Raw genomic sequence first — 15,001 nt, 5'->3', positions numbered from 1 at the left:
GCGACCAACCGGACAGCCCTAGGCCCTCCGTAGGGAGCTCACAGCTGGCCCAGGAGAGCAGTGACCAGACACGCAGGCTCGGGTGGGCGCAGCCCTGGGCTTGCCCACCCCCACCCCCACCCCCCCGACCTTTCATCCCTGGCCCGGCTCGTGCAGGTGATAGTGTACGTGGAGGATGTCAACGACGAGGCCCCAGTGTTCACGCAGCAGCAGTACAGCCGCCTGGAGCTTCGCGAGACGGCGGGCATCGGCACGTCGGTCATCGTCGTCCGAGCCACGGACCGAGACACTGGTGAGGCTGGCAGGAGGAAGCCGGGGAGTCTATTCCCCAGAGTGACCCGCCCCAGCTCATGCCTCCCTCTCCCGCGGGGCCTGTCATCCTCAGGATGCCTCGGCTCCCCCACTGAGTGGCTCCCAGGTGGGGAGGGGCTCATGGGACAGTCTTGGTGGCATCCCCACCAGATTCCCAGTCCCAGGAGGATGGGAGTCATGGGGAGTTGCCCTGATTTCTGGGCAGAGAGAGGAGAGGTCACAAGCTTGGGAAGTCCGGATTTGTCGTCCCAGAACCTGGCAGCTCCTGGCTAACCTTTGGCTAAGGGCTAGGCAGGGCTAGGGGGGGTAAAGGACTTGTCCAAAAGCTGGCTGAGGCCTGCTCCTCCAGCCAGCGCAGCCCAGGGCCTGGCACACACACATTTCACAAGAGGCAGTGTCCTGTTCTACAGGGCTGTGGCCATCCCTGAAGGCAGCCCGGACCTCGCCGAAGGCCCCGAGCCCTAGAGGTGGCTACCGTTAGCAGCACAAAATGAAGGAGAAAGATGACCAGGTCACTGTGGGCCTCTTCACAGAGCCTGGCTGTCTGGGCCTGTGCCGCAGGCCAGGGATACAGCCAGAGAAAACCTCCTTCCTGTGCTTCTCATTTCCCAGCTCCTGCCCTTCTTTCATGTCAGCTGCTCTGGTGGCCCCCACCCCAGCCCCTGTCAGCACCCCCAGCTCACCTGGAGCACGGGATGGAGTAGAGGGAGAAATAGGCCTGAAGACTCCCGAGCGACTGTGCTCCCTTAATAAATGGCACCTTTATACAGTTCAGATCACGTACGTGGCTGGAGGCTAATGGTTCAAGACATTTTCTGGGTCAGGAATCTGTCCGAGAAACTAGAGAAAGCTATGGGTCCCTTCCCAGAAAGAATGCATGCCCAGAGTTTTGCAAATAATTTCAAGGAAGTCTGGGATTTCCTGAGTGATTTTATAATCATTCTCTTCGAAGTACGTGGACTTCAGCTAAGGTATCCCAACTCTAGCTCCTGGTTGAAGCGTGTATTCCAAGGCACAGGAATTGGGGGTGGAGGGAGTGGGGAGAACAGAGAAAGGTGACCCTGGCACTGGAACCCTTTGGCTGTAGGGACCAGATGAAGGCTTAGCCACTTCTGAGGATGCTGCCCCGGTCGAACGCTTTCTAAATCAAAGCCTCCACTACAAGGGATCCCTAATTTCCCCACCCTCTCCTTGTGCAGATACCCAAGGGAGGTGCTCGAGCTTGAATTTTACAGCTCCAGGAGCAGAACCAACCCGCTCTGGCATATCTCTCATCTCAAGGCCAGGCCCCAGAGGGCGTCACCAGTGTGTGCTGGGCCTTGCCGTCCTTAACCTTGACCCCGTCCTTGACAGTTTCTCTTGGGACAATCGGACCCAGGGGCGGGGGGTGGTGCACGCTGGGTAGGGGAGCCAAGGCCTCTCGCCCTGTCCCTCTGGGACAGCAGTGGGTGTGCTGGGGTAGCTTGTAAAGCCACAAGGCAGCCCACCCCCACCCGGGACTGCATAGCCTCTTGTGCCCTCCTGTAGGGGATGGTGGCCTGGTGAAGTACCGCATCCTGTCCGGCGCGGAGGGCAAGTTCGAGATTGATGAGAGCACGGGGCTTATCATCACCGTGGATTACCTGGACTACGAGACCAAGACCAGCTACCTGATGAACGTGTCCGCCACCGACCAGGCACCGCCCTTCAACCAGGGCTTCTGCACTGTCTACATCACTCTGCTCAACGAGCTGGACGAAGCCGTGCAATTCGCCAACGCCTCCTACGAGGTCGCCATCTTGGAGAACCTGGCACTGGGCACCGAGATCGTGCGGGTCCAGGCCTACTCCATTGACAACATCAACCAGATCACCTACCGCTTTGATGCCTACACCAGCGCCCAGGCCAAAGCCCTCTTCAAGATAGATTCCATCACGGTGAGGGATGGCACAGCAAGGGTTCTCTCTGAGGGCAGGAAGCTCAATTCCTGTAAAGCTAACCAGCGTTCATTGAGCTCCTTCTCTATGCCCAGCACTCTTCTTTGTCATAAACATCCCCGTAATACATCCCTTTAATATGCAGGGATAAGGTAAAGTTTATACGCAGGCAACCTGCTGTCTTCTTGTTACTAGATAATGAAAGCTGTGCGAGTCATGGTGTTTCCCTTTGTACCGTGGCTCAGATACAAATTTCATGCCTCACTGCAGTAGCTAGTAGTCTTCGTTAGGTGTCTGGTGCAGCGATGTCTTATCTACTGCCTGGATCTTACTCCTCCATCTTTGCGTTAGTGTGTTTTCTCTCCGAATCCCTTCTTTGGAAATAAGCACAGTAATAATTGCTGCAATGTGCCATACCTTGTTCCGGGGCATGCTGGGGACACAGAGCTGAACAAGACCCTTTGCAGCCCTCAGAGAGCTCTCAGGCTAGGAGTAGAAGTGGGAATAATCAAGGATGCAGGTCAGAGCATCGCAAGGGAAGAGATGAAAGGATCTGCAATAGAGGTGTAATGGAGCGCCTTCGGGGCCCAAATAAAGAGAGCGATCGTACCTGGCTCGGGGAAGCGGGAAGCCTGCATGGAAGAGGTAATATCCGAGTGAGATTGAGAGAGAAGTAGGATTTCAGCGGACAGAGCTTCACGGAGAAGTTATGCCAGCAGAGGGAGTAATGTGAAGGTGGGACAGTGGACAGAATGTCCCGGGTTGGCAAGGAGTCTAGTTTGGCCAGGGCACAGGACTGCTTGGGATACGATGTCACTGCCCATCTGACCCCCTCCCTGCAGGGTGTGATCACCGTCAAGGGCCTGGTGGATCGGGAGAAAAGCGACTTCTACACCTTGACGGTGGTGGCAGACGACGGCGGCCCCAAGGTGGACTCCACCGTGGTGAGTGGATCCCCGGCCGAGAGCCCCACGGGTACAGCCTGTCACCGCTCCAAGTTCCCCCAAACTGACATCTTCACCAGCCACCCAGCATGCAGGCAGGCAGTGGGTGAGGGTTTAGGTAGCCCAGGAACGGCACTGCAGCCGGCCATGCCACACCTTCCCGGGCAGCCTGGGCAGGGCTGGGACCTCAGGTGGGGGGAGGGGTGGCATCCTCCGCAGACCACTGCTTGGAGTGGGGCTGGAAGAGCTGGGACTGCTAACCGTCTGCATCTTTGCCTTTTCTCTCCCTTGGCCACCTCCTGCCGCCTCTGCCTACAGAAGGTGAGTAGCCCATGGACTGGTGCCCTCCCCTGTGGGTTGTCTGTGGCCAGTGCTGGCTTGGGCGCTGTGTGGCACTGGGCCTTCCTGCCTCTCCTGGGGGAGAGGGCACATGGACAGGACTGCAGCTGGTCCCTGCTCAGACCCCTCCCAAACTCCCCCACACATCCACTCTCACACCTGAGCCCAGGCCCCTCCTGAGCACGAACTCCACGTCCAGCTCTGTCCCCTCTGCCCTCCTTGTCCTGTCTAGCCCCCCGCCACAGTGGGTCCTGGGGTGGGCACTGCACTAACAAGGAGTATGTGGAGCACACAATGGAGGGAACACTGAGGCCTCATCCCAGCTCTGCTCCTCAGCGGCTGTGTGACAAGGCTAATTGCCCAACCTCTCTGTGCTTCCTTTCCTCGGGCCTCAAGTGGGTAGCATACCAACTGCCCTGCCTTCCTCAGAGGATGTGACGGAGCTGGCCGATAGGAAACCTTTGTAAACTAGGAGGGGTGATGGGAGCGGGGTCTGTAAGGGGGCCCCCTTCCCTCTCTCGGGGTCAGTGTTAGGAGTATGTTCCAGTAGTCGTGTGAAGTGGGGCGCCAGGGCCAGGGGAGTGTGGGCAAGGGCAGCAGTGGGCATATGGTGTGAGTCACTGCCCTTGAGGGCTCTAAGTAAAGGCACAGAGACCTTGTGAACTTCGGGGAGGTTGACTGCTGAGGTCAGAGGTGCAGACAAGACTCCTAGAAGGGTAGAGAAGTGGTGACCCCGGGCTGGGGGTGGATATGAAGGTGGGCCCCAGGGGCGGGTCGTGGGGTGGAATCCTGCAGTGATGATGAGAACATTTAACCATCGATTCGGCTTGGGCCCCAGCCAGGCAGGTCTGAGGCCATCTGTAGACCACATGGGTGTCCAGCTCATCGTCAGCCTTGGTTACAGCCACGTTTTCACCCCTGCTGAGTCCTTTTCACCTTAGCCTAAAGGGATAGACCAACCCGGTGTCCAGGCTAAGAGCCAAATGCAGCTGCTTGGCATCCTGTGCCCCATGGCTCCCTCAAGGTGCCGGCTCCAGTGGCCCTGGTTGTGGCTTGGCCGTACCCAAAAGGCCCCTCCATCCACGGGGCGAGCCTGGGGTGAGCGAGGCGGCGAGCAGCAGTGAGCCCCCACAGCTCCCCTCGACCCCCCAGGTCCCTGAGGGCAGCCAGTGAGCAGGGCCCTCCGGTGGTAGGTGGTGGGCACGTGCCCTGTGTCCCACAGCTCGCGGCGAGGCTCCTGGTCTTCCCCACCAGAGGATCTAAGGCTCAGGGGGTTAAGTGGAGCCCTCTCACAAGCCTCGACAGCCTCATCCGTAAAATGGGCCCAGTCTCCCCTCGCCCCTGTCGTGCGGAGTCGGGGCTTGAGGCCAGGTAGAGCCTGGTGAGCAGTAGGGCCGTCCCTCCCGAGGCTGCCGAAGCCCCCCGTGGACCAGGCAGCCACTTCCTGTGCTGGGGCTGGCGAGGGCGTTTCAGAACACACACTCCTCCGTGGGCCTCTGTGTTGCCACAGTCCCTTCACCCTCTTCCGGGAAGCAGGACCCACCCCCCTTTGTTCTGCCCTGGCTTCCTCTCAGAGGCTCCCAGGGGCCACTGCCCCAGATACACCAGCCCTGTCAGTCCCAAACTTGTTGGAGGTGCCAGGGTGGAGGCAAGCTGAGGGGCCTTTTAAAGGCACCACCATTTCCTCTGCGAGGCCGGAACCCCCAAACCACAGCTCACCTACACCTGATTCCTCCTCAGCACCAGCAGCCCCCATGGCCCTGAGAGGGGTGGGGAGGCAGCAGAAGGGGCAGGCTGGGCGGGGGCGGCTGGGGGGTTACTCAGAGCCATAGGAGCTCTGAGTACCACCCCCGGGCTTTTGAGGGATCAGGGAGGGAGATTTGGGCCCTGAGACCCTGGGTGGGGACAAAGGCCCATAGCTCATTCCCGTAGATCTTGGCACCTGCCTTCCTAACGCACTCACTGATGCAAACTCCCCACTGTTGGGAATACCTCACAGAGTAGCAAATGTGGAGGGAGCACCTACTGCGTGCCAGGCTCTGGGTTGGGCTCAGGGTACATACAATGGGAAACCAAAATCAGACGTGGCTTCTGCCTTCACAGGCATAAGATAGAGTAGGGGAAAGACACTGATCAGACTACCACACCAATAAATATATGCCACGAGAGAGTGGATAACAAGGCGTCGGGGAAATCAAGGAGGGCTTCCCGGAGGAAGTGACTCAAGCTGAGCTCCTCAGAAAGCATAGGAGTTTACACAGTAGAGAAGGAAGAGCATTTCAGGCAGAGGGAACAGCAGGTGCAGAGGCCCTGTGGTGGGAGGAAGCATGCGGAGTCCCAACAAGGCCTTGACCAGAGTGAGAGAGTTTGGGAGGGATCAGATTGCGGGGGGCTTGTTTGTTTTCTTCCTGAGAACAGGGTGGTAGACATTATTATGCCCATTTCACGGGTGAGCAGACTGGGGCTCCGGGACTCCACAGAACTCCCTGACCAAAATTTATGATGGGTGGGCAGCGTCTTGGCAGGTGAGATCCTGCCTGTCTGCCAGGCCAGAAGCAGGACGAGGACCACATTTGTTGGCTCATTTATTCCTTCCAGCCTCCTGACTCTGTAGGTGTTCTCGTTCCTACTTTCATCTGAGGAAATGGAAAATCAGAGAGGTTGAATAACTTTTGCCAAATCACACAGCTAGTAAGTGGTAAAGCTGGTCCTGCTGTGAAGCCTGGGTTTGTTGCCTACAGTTCTGACAGCTGCCTGAAATATGGAAGCGTGGCTAGAACTGAGAAGGGGATAGTCCTGATTAGGAAGGAGGGGGGATGAAGTGGAATCTTCTCTGAGTTGTGGTGAGGTTCCACAGGCTCCCCATGGAGTCCTGTGCACACCAGGAGGCAGGTAGGCCTGGGAGCCCCGGAGCCCCAGGCCTGGGGAAGGAGAGGATGGGATCTGGCCTGGAGCAGGGTGGTGGGAGAAGGCCTGGCTTGGGATTGCTAGAACCTGAGCCTCCTCCCCTCCCCCCACACTGCAATCCCCTCATCAGTGAACCCGAGGGGTACCTACGACTCTGGCTGTGTGGCCTATGGCCATCCATGGGCTGGAAGCTGCACCCCCAGCCAGGCCTTCTCTCCAGGCTTGCTATTCAAACCCTGCAGGAGAAGCCTGAGCTGCAGACACAAAACAATGTGCTCTTTGCGTGTAACTTGCATGTTCCCTGTTTTTATCTGGTGGTTGGAAATTCCCCTCTCTTCCCCATCTGCCCTCTCCCCACTGGGACCACCAAGCCACCTTGTGACCCCTCTCCTGCTCCTGAGCCCTGTTTCCTTTCCTCTAATCTAAAGGTGAAAGTGAAGAGGCCTTTGGGCAATATCTGGTTGCCAGATGTGTTTTAGCTGGCCCACCAAAAAAATTTTTTTTACTATCACCACCTAATTCCACATAAAAATCTGGATTCCTAGTTCCTTTTGAAAAACAGGAAGCTCTGCCCGTGCCAGGCTGACACACCCTCACGGATCTGGAGCCGAGTAGCCTCCGTTTCCTTTAGCCAGGGCCCATGCCTTCCGGTTCTCCAAGGCCCCACCACCTCTGAGTCCCCCCGCCAGGCCCCAGCACTTGAGTGTGTGCAGCCCTCCCCCACCAGACTTCCAGAAGAAATGCGCTCAGGGCCTCCGTGTAAAGTCAGGGTTGGCCTAGGCAGGCTCTGAAAGCTTGCTGACCTTCTGGAACCGATTGGAGGTCCGGTCCCCACTGGGCCCACAACGGGACCCTGTGTTTGGGGTCAGGGAGGGGAAGAAGGTGGGAGGTCTCTGGCCATGTTCACACGCAGGTCTACATCACTGTGCTGGACGAGAATGACAACAGCCCCCGGTTCGACGTCACGTCCGACTCGGCCGTCAGTGTGCCCGAGGACTGCCCCGTGGGCCAGCGCGTGGCCGTTGTCAAGGCCCGGGACCCCGACGCCGGCAGCAACGGGCAGGTGGGCACCAAGTGAGATAGTCCAGATCTGCCCTGTCAGTAGGGGTTCCCACAGCCCCTCAGCCAGAGGGGACCTCCAAAGCCATCCCCTCCCTGAGCAGGAAGCAGAGTCATCCAGGCTCTGCTGGGCCCTGAGCAGGTCCGCCCTGCCCTCACCGCAGTCCATGGTCCAGGGAAGGAGACAGAGCTGTGCAAGCTGTCAGCCCTGCCTGTGTCCAGGGAACACGAGGCCCAAGGCTGGCCACGGCTCAGTCCCCGTGGCTGAACACAGAGGGGGTTTAATTTCCCCAGTGACTCCTTGGTCACCTCATCCATGAACCACACAGCATCTCACCCCTGTGTGCCAGCCCTGGGCCGGCCCTCCCCACGAGGACCCAGGGCCCCAAGAGATCACACTCCTCCCCCTGCTTCTCAGGGCCCCCTCCCTGTCCCCTGGCAAGAAGTGCTCCCCACCACGGCAGGTTTGGGCACCCCCCGAGCACAAGGAAGAGGGGTGACAGAGCACACCAGTCTTCACACCACTTTGATCTGTCCTACAAAGTGAGGTGTGTTTCAGGAGGTTTCCACTGGTTTTTATTTATTTATTTATTTATTTATTTTGCGGTACACGGGCCTCTCACTGCTGCGCCCTCTCCCGTTGCGGAGCACAGGCTCCGGACGCGCAGGCTCAGCGGCCATGGCTCACGGGCCCAGCCGCTCCACGGCACGCGGGACCCTCCCAGACTGGGGCACGAACCCCCGTCCCCCGCATCAGCAGGCGGCCTCTCAACCACTGCACCACCAGGGAAGCCCTCCACTGGTTTTTAAATGCTTGCACACCTCTAGGGGACCAAGAGATGCTGGCTCTGGAGTTGGAAGCCTATGGGTTCAAATCCTTGTTCTCTTGGGCCCTTGCAAGCTGTGTGACCTTGCCAGTGACTTCTTGTTCCTGAGCCGCCTCTCTGAGCTGAAGAGAACAGCTCCCTTGACAGGGTTGCTGTGAGAGCCGAACAGAGCCCGTGTGACACCAGGGCCGCGCCTGCTCCCCGCAGGGGGGCTCAGTGCTCCCCCGCCCTGGGAAATCTCATGTGGGACTCGCACCTGGCCCCAGGCCAGTATGCTCGCATCCCCCCCACCCCTAGCCTGTCATAGGCCCTGCGCCCGCTCTGTGGACCTGCCACCCTCATTTTGAAGGATGTAAGCACTTCTGAATAAAACACATTCTTCCCACTCTCCCAGGCTGAGCAGAGGGCTCAGGTGGGCGGGAGGGTGCTCCCTGGCCAGGCCAGCTGCTGGTCCTCCCCGCTTCGTCACCCCTCGCCCCTCATCCTCTCTCTTCCCTTACAGGTGGTCTTCTCCCTGGCCTCTGGCAACATTGCCGGGGCCTTTGAGATCATCACCACCAACGACTCCATTGGCGAAGTGTTTGTGGCCAGACCCCTGGACAGAGAAGAGCTGGACCACTACATCCTCAAGGTGAGCGCCAACTGCCTTCCATCCCAAGAGAGCTCAGCCCATCAGCACGCCCTGGCTTTCAGCTTCCTGCTGTCACCAAGTGCCGTGGGCAGGCAGCACCCCTTAGGACCAAGAGCGTGAGTGAGGCTGACCTGGAAAGGGCATCCTGGAAGGGGTTTCTGGACCCAGAGCAGGAAACAGCAGAGGTGTCTGTGCCTGCTGCCAGAGCCAGGAGAGGAAGCCTGGCAGCTGATAGAGCCGACTCCTCCACAGACACAGTATGACCTTGGGCAGGTTGATTACTGTCTGGACCTCAGTTTCCCCTCTTGTGCAATGGGCAGAAAAACCTGGCTTCCTCTGCTGAGGTGAGGAATAACGAAGACCACCACTGTCGCTGAATTGCTGAGGCTACCGTGTTTCCTGAGGGGTCTCTGGGGACCCCAGGGCCATGCTTCTGCAGGCGTCTGAGCTCTAGAACACTTTCTACAGGCCTCCAGGAAACATCAGGGCTCCTAGGGACAGGCTCAGGCTATGGTTAGGACTCCAGCTCATTGCCCAAAAGATTATTTGAGACTGTTCCTCTATTGGCCAGAGACCAGGTCTGAGTGCATGGAACAGAGGCCTTGAAGCCAAAGGCAGGAGCCCTGGGTCTGGTTGCAGGCCCAGGGTCACAGTCAGCGGCAGGATGGGGAGGTAAAGACCGTGCACATCAGAGTCAGATTGCAAAGGACGGTTACCAAACAGACAAGTATTGGGCAGCGGTTGTTTGCAGCATGGAGCAGAAGGTGAAAGCCTTGGGGAGACCCCAGGGGGCAGGGGGCAGGGATGGGCCAGCAAGTCTCTCTGGCCTCTCAGTCCCCCCCACGCCCACTGAACAGGCAGCCCATTTGGACTCCATATTGCTGATCCTTTTAGCCCTGACTCCAGTCATCCCCCTCCTCGCAGGTTGTGGCATCCGACCGTGGCACCCCTCCACGGAAGAAGGACCACATCCTGCAGGTGACCATCCTGGATGTCAATGACAACCCCCCGGTGATCGAGAGCCCCTTTGGATACAATGTCAGCGTCAACGAGGTGAGGGTGGCTCTGGTGCCCATATAGCTGGACGTCTGGAGTGGACAGTGGGTGTGAGCCGACCGTGAAGCACCTGTTTAAATATCTGCCTGGGGACTTCCCTGGCAGTCCAGTGGTTAAGACGCCATGCTTCCACTGCAGGGGGTGCAGGTTCAATCCCTGGTTGGGGAACTAAGATCCCACGTGGTGTGGCCAAAAGAAAAAAAAAAAAGCATAATTATCTGCCTGACCCATGGTTTGTCAGATCCCAGAGATGGGGTCATGGCTTACTCATTCATGATTCTATCCCTAACACCTAGGCCAGGTCCTGGAATGTGGTAACTTTTTGTGGTTTGGATGGAAAGGAGAGGGGAAGAAGAAAGTGGCCTTTCACCATCAACAGGAAACTGAGGTTTACCCTGGGAGAGCTGCTTTTAAATAAAACAGCTCATTTTTTAAAAATGGTATTGGAATATAGTTGATTTGCAAGGTTGTGTTAGTTTCAGGTGTACAGCAAAGTGATTCAGTTATACATGTATTCATTCTTTTTCAGTTTCTTATATAGGTTATCACAGAATATTGAGAACCTGTGCTCTACAGTAGGTCCTTGTTGATTATCTAGCTTATATATAGTAGTGTGTGCATGTTAATCCCAAGTTCCTGATTTATCCGTTACCCCACATTTCCCCTTTGGCAACCGTAAGTTTGTTTCCAATATCTGTAAAAACAGCCCATTTATTACTCATAGTAAGATTGAGTCATGTCAGGAGAATTTTTGCCCAGGCACTGCTGGGTATCATGCCCGGTTGGACATTCATGAAGGCCTCCCTCAATTCAGACCCTGGCTCTCCCACTGACTGGCTGTGTGATTTGCACACATTCCTTCCTGGCACCTCAGTTTTCTCATCTGTGAATGGAGTTGACCTAATCTGTAGCATTATAGAGAGGTTTTGATGAGTTCACTCAGGCCCCCGGCATGTAGCAGATACCCACCGAATGTTCGGCACCGTCATCTTTATCTTCCTCCTCGTTGCCCCAGGGTAGTCAGAGCAGAACTTTCTAGAGGTCCAGGTGCAGCCCTTGGGCTCTCAGGAACAGGAGCTAGACTTTGCCCCAAAGGCCTTGAATCTGGAGTGACCGCTTTCCTGCTCTCCCCCCAGAATGTGGGCGGGGGTACCGCTGTGGTCCAGGTGAGAGCCACTGACCGTGACATCGGGATCAACAGCGTCCTGTCCTACTACATCACTGGGGGCAATGAGGACATGACCTTCCGCATGGACCGCATCAGTGGCGAGATTGCCACGCGGCCTGCACCACCCGACCGTGAGCGCCAGAGCTTCTACCACCTGGTGGTCACCGTGGAGGATGAGGGCACCCCTACCCTGTCGGTGAGTGATGGGGGCTGGCCTCGGGGAGAGAAGGGTGGGGGAGGGGCAGCTCCGCCTTCTGTGTGACAGGGACGAGATGGGTGGGAGTGGAATGCCATGCGCCGATGAGTGCTCCACAACTCCTTTATCGCGTCTTGAGTCCATCAGTCTACAAGTATTTATGGAGGGCCAGTGTGTGCCAAGCTAGGGTGTCGGTTCACCCACCTCTGCAGCCGCTCAGCCTCTATTTAGCCGTGTTTGCTTGCCCAGTGCAGCTCTATGGGATGGTACAGATTGAGCCTGAACCTCAGGGCCTGGCCAGCCCCCACTCCGCCTGCCAAGCTGTGCCGTGTACCTGTGGGGCCTCTGTGCCAAATGGGAAAAGGTGCCCTCTGGCCTCTTCCCCTGCATCACGTTGGTGTGACACGCTGTGGCAACACATCAGGGTCGGAAAGCGCTGACGTCCGTGGTCCAGTCTGATGCGTGAATGGGTAGGGCCACTGCCCAAGGCAATGTGCAGGGTCCACAAAGTTGCAGAGGGAGGCGGGGCCTGCAGGGCTGGATGGTGACGCCGCTGTGTGGGGTGATGGGCTGGGGGATGACGATGTCTACTGTAAGCTGGCTTCGTGATTGTGAGCAAGTCAGAACCTCTCTGAATACTGGTTTTGTCATCTGTGAAAGAGAGGTAATGTCTCCTGCATAGGCGGTGTTTGGGGAATTGAGTTAGCTCTTGTCTGTGGAAGCGCTTGGTAAACCTCGAGGAAGAGGAGTGTATCAACTACCTATCGCCACAATGACCCTGCATTATAAACCAAACAGAGAGGCATAAAACAACCATTGACTTAGCTCCAATTCTGCAGGCTGGCAATTGAGACCTAGCGGGGTGGTTCTTCTGCTGTCAGCTGGGCTCCCACATGTGTGCATGGGCAGCTGTGTGTCGGTTGGATGGCTGTTCTTTTGGGGGTTGGCTGCCCATCAGTTGGGATAACAGGGCAACTGGTATAACAGTTGGGATAACAGGGCAACAGGTGCCCTGGGATAACAGGGCACCTGTCTGTCCCCTTTCAGAAGGCTGGTCAGTGCTGGTTCTCATGGAGCCAGAAAAGGTCCGGGGGAAAGAGCAGAGCATGCAAGGCCTCTGAAGGCCCAGGCTTGGAACTGGAACAGGGTTATTTCTGCCACATTCTGTTTGCCAAGGCAAGTCACAAGGCCAGTCCAGGTTCAAAATATGGGGAGATAAACCCTCTCTTTTGAAGGAATGAACTGCAAAGTCATGTTGCAAAGAGTATAGATACAGGGAGGTGTAAGGATTGGGGACATTTGTATAATCTGTCTACCCTAGGGACCCTGATTGTAAATGAGGCCTCAGCTCTATCCTTCTGCCCCCAAAAGGTGACTCTCTTGGACCCGGTCCTCTCCTTTGGCAGTGGCACTGTGGACTGTGGGATCAGAGCAGGCCTGGGCGGGGCTTTTTATCTGGAGCGACTCTGGGGAGGATGGTGGAATTGGGTCAATCCCAGAAAACCACATTCTGAAAAGCCCAGGATAATACTAATCACTTCAGCCAGTCATACCCAGTGGGCCAAACGGAGACACATTTACAGAGCACATGTAACTAACTGAGAGGAGGACAGGGGTATCGTTTATTGTGGCGACATGGAGGGACTCAGTTTTGACATAACCCCTCCCTGCCTGCACCTAGCTTCAGAGTGAATCATCTTCTTGGTCATCTCTCCAATAGCATTTACAGATGTGTTTGACTACAAGTAACAGAAACTTAACTATGGATTCGTAAATAAATGAGAATGCATTTTTCTCGCATAACAACAATCCCAGAGAGAATTACAAATGTTGATTTCATGCTCAGTGATGTCAGAGCTAATGTTTCTCGGCCTTTCCTTCATGGTTGCAAGATGGCTGCTATAGCTCCAGCCATCATGTCAGAGTTCAAGGCAGGAAATGACAAAAAATAATAAAGAGCTATGCAAGCCACCTCTGCCCTTTGGCTAATTACTTGGGGGCCACATATAACACTGCCTCAAATAAAAGCAGGGCTCTGTTAGTGAAGAAGAGGTGGGCAACTCATAGCATCCGCCATGCTGCTCTTTTTCATCCTGACCTAGGCCAGTGAACACACCACTCTTACCCCCACTCCCCACCCTCCTCTATAACACATAGTCCTAGAGTTTTCCAGGGAGGCAGATGGTGAGACCCATAATATTCTAAGACCCTGAGTTCGGGAGGCAACATCTGGTTTCCTTTTGGTCCCCAGAAGAAATGAGAATTAGAGGAATGTGAAATCCCCCTAGCCACATTTAGCCACCCTGAATGGTGGGCCACTCCCCAAGCAGTCCCTGCAGAACTTGGGACTAGTCCCCATGGCCAGAAGTTTCATCTGTTGACCAAACTCTCCTTAGAGATCCACCCTAGCCTGGTGGAGACCTGTGAACACTGCCTTCTCACGCGCGGGCCGCTGACATTCTGGCCCTCCTTGAAGCAGGTCTTGGCCTGTTCCAGCTCCCTGGTAAGAGTGTGGGAAGTTGGGTGGTGAGAAATGCAGTCTCCCTTTGTCTACCTTCCTCATCTTGGTCATCACCGACTCTGCTCCAAGAAAACAACTTCAGGACGACCAAGATCAGGAATTGGGTATATGTATATGTGTGTATATGGTTCCTGGGCTGTACTATAATAATACAGACAAACAGCATCAGGTACCAGCTGGAAAAACATTTAAAGGAGAAAACTTTTAAGTCGAAAAGTATCCATCCTTGGGCTTCCCTGGTGGCGCAGTGGTTGAGAGTCCGCCTGCTGAGGCAGGGGACGCGGGTTCGTGCCCCGGTCCGGGAGGATACCACGTGCCGCGGAGCGGCTGGGCCCGTGAGCCATGGCCGCCGAGCCTGCGCGTCCGGAGCCTGTGCTCCGCAACGGGAGAGGCCACAACAGTGAGAGGCCCGCGTACCGCAAAAAAAAAAAAAAAAAAAAAAAGTATCCATCCTTTCCATTTTTTTTCTGCTTCTTGGAAAAGATCACTTTTATTTGATTTTTGTTGGTGACACCACAGTGAAGAATTACAGGGACCACAGGGGCGTTGTTGAGAACTTAGCACTGGACCATATTTGTTCATGTATTCATTTATTCATTCAGCCAGTGTTCCCTGAATACCCTCTATGTGCCAGGCCCCAGAGTTACAGAGGTGAAGGCAGTGCGGGTCCTGCCATGATGAAGTGCAGCTGAGTAAGGGAGGCCATGAGGACATCCCTGTGCAGGGCCAAGGTGCAGCTGGGGCACTGAGAAGGCCTCGGGGAAGACTTCCTGGGGCAGGTGATACCTGGGCTGTCTTGTCAGTCAGTCACAGTTAGCACAGCAAAGGGGGAAATCATTCCTGGAACTGGGCATCGACCTGAGCAAAGGCCTAAGAGCAAGTGATAATGCGGGGTGGGTCCAGGGAGCTGCAGGTAGTCTAGACCCGTGGCAGCATCCAGCGCCCAGAGCAGGGCTCTGTGTCTACATATCCTCACCACGTTCTGTCTGGGGCAGGCCCCAGGGGCCGGTCCCAATACTTTCCCAAGTGCCCCCTCCACTCCCTCCTGGCCCCGCTAGGCCAGGGCCCTACAGCCAGTGCCCCTCCATGATTGGCGTTTGTCTCCGAGGAGTGCTGGACCCTTGA

At 56.3% G+C, this 15,001-nt stretch overlaps 1 protein-coding gene across 1 annotated transcript in view; it reads left to right on the top strand.

The window, feature by feature from the left end:
- LOC309971799 (cadherin-23-like) overlaps positions 1–15,001 on the top strand; it is a gene marked incomplete at both ends in the record, with an annotated part of 325,411 nt that extends 310,410 nt beyond the window's left edge. Inside the window, 10 exons of the mRNA XM_082855179.1 lie at positions 157–292; positions 1,840–2,228; positions 3,071–3,172; positions 3,491–3,493; positions 7,332–7,481; positions 8,807–8,935; positions 9,860–9,988; positions 11,128–11,355; positions 11,568–11,719; positions 14,935–15,001. Of these exons, the coding sequence (XP_082711305.1) occupies positions 157–292; positions 1,840–2,228; positions 3,071–3,172; positions 3,491–3,493; positions 7,332–7,481; positions 8,807–8,935; positions 9,860–9,988; positions 11,128–11,355; positions 11,568–11,719; positions 14,935–15,001 (1,485 nt within the window). The remainder of the gene's footprint in view (positions 1–156; positions 293–1,839; positions 2,229–3,070; positions 3,173–3,490; positions 3,494–7,331; positions 7,482–8,806; positions 8,936–9,859; positions 9,989–11,127; positions 11,356–11,567; positions 11,720–14,934) is intronic.

This window comes from Leucopleurus acutus (assembly GCF_964270905.1).
Source record: "Leucopleurus acutus genome assembly, chromosome: 14".
NCBI classification, from domain to species: domain Eukaryota; kingdom Metazoa; phylum Chordata; class Mammalia; order Artiodactyla; family Delphinidae; genus Leucopleurus; species Leucopleurus acutus.
This window is presented reverse-complemented; position numbering and strand designations above follow the sequence as displayed.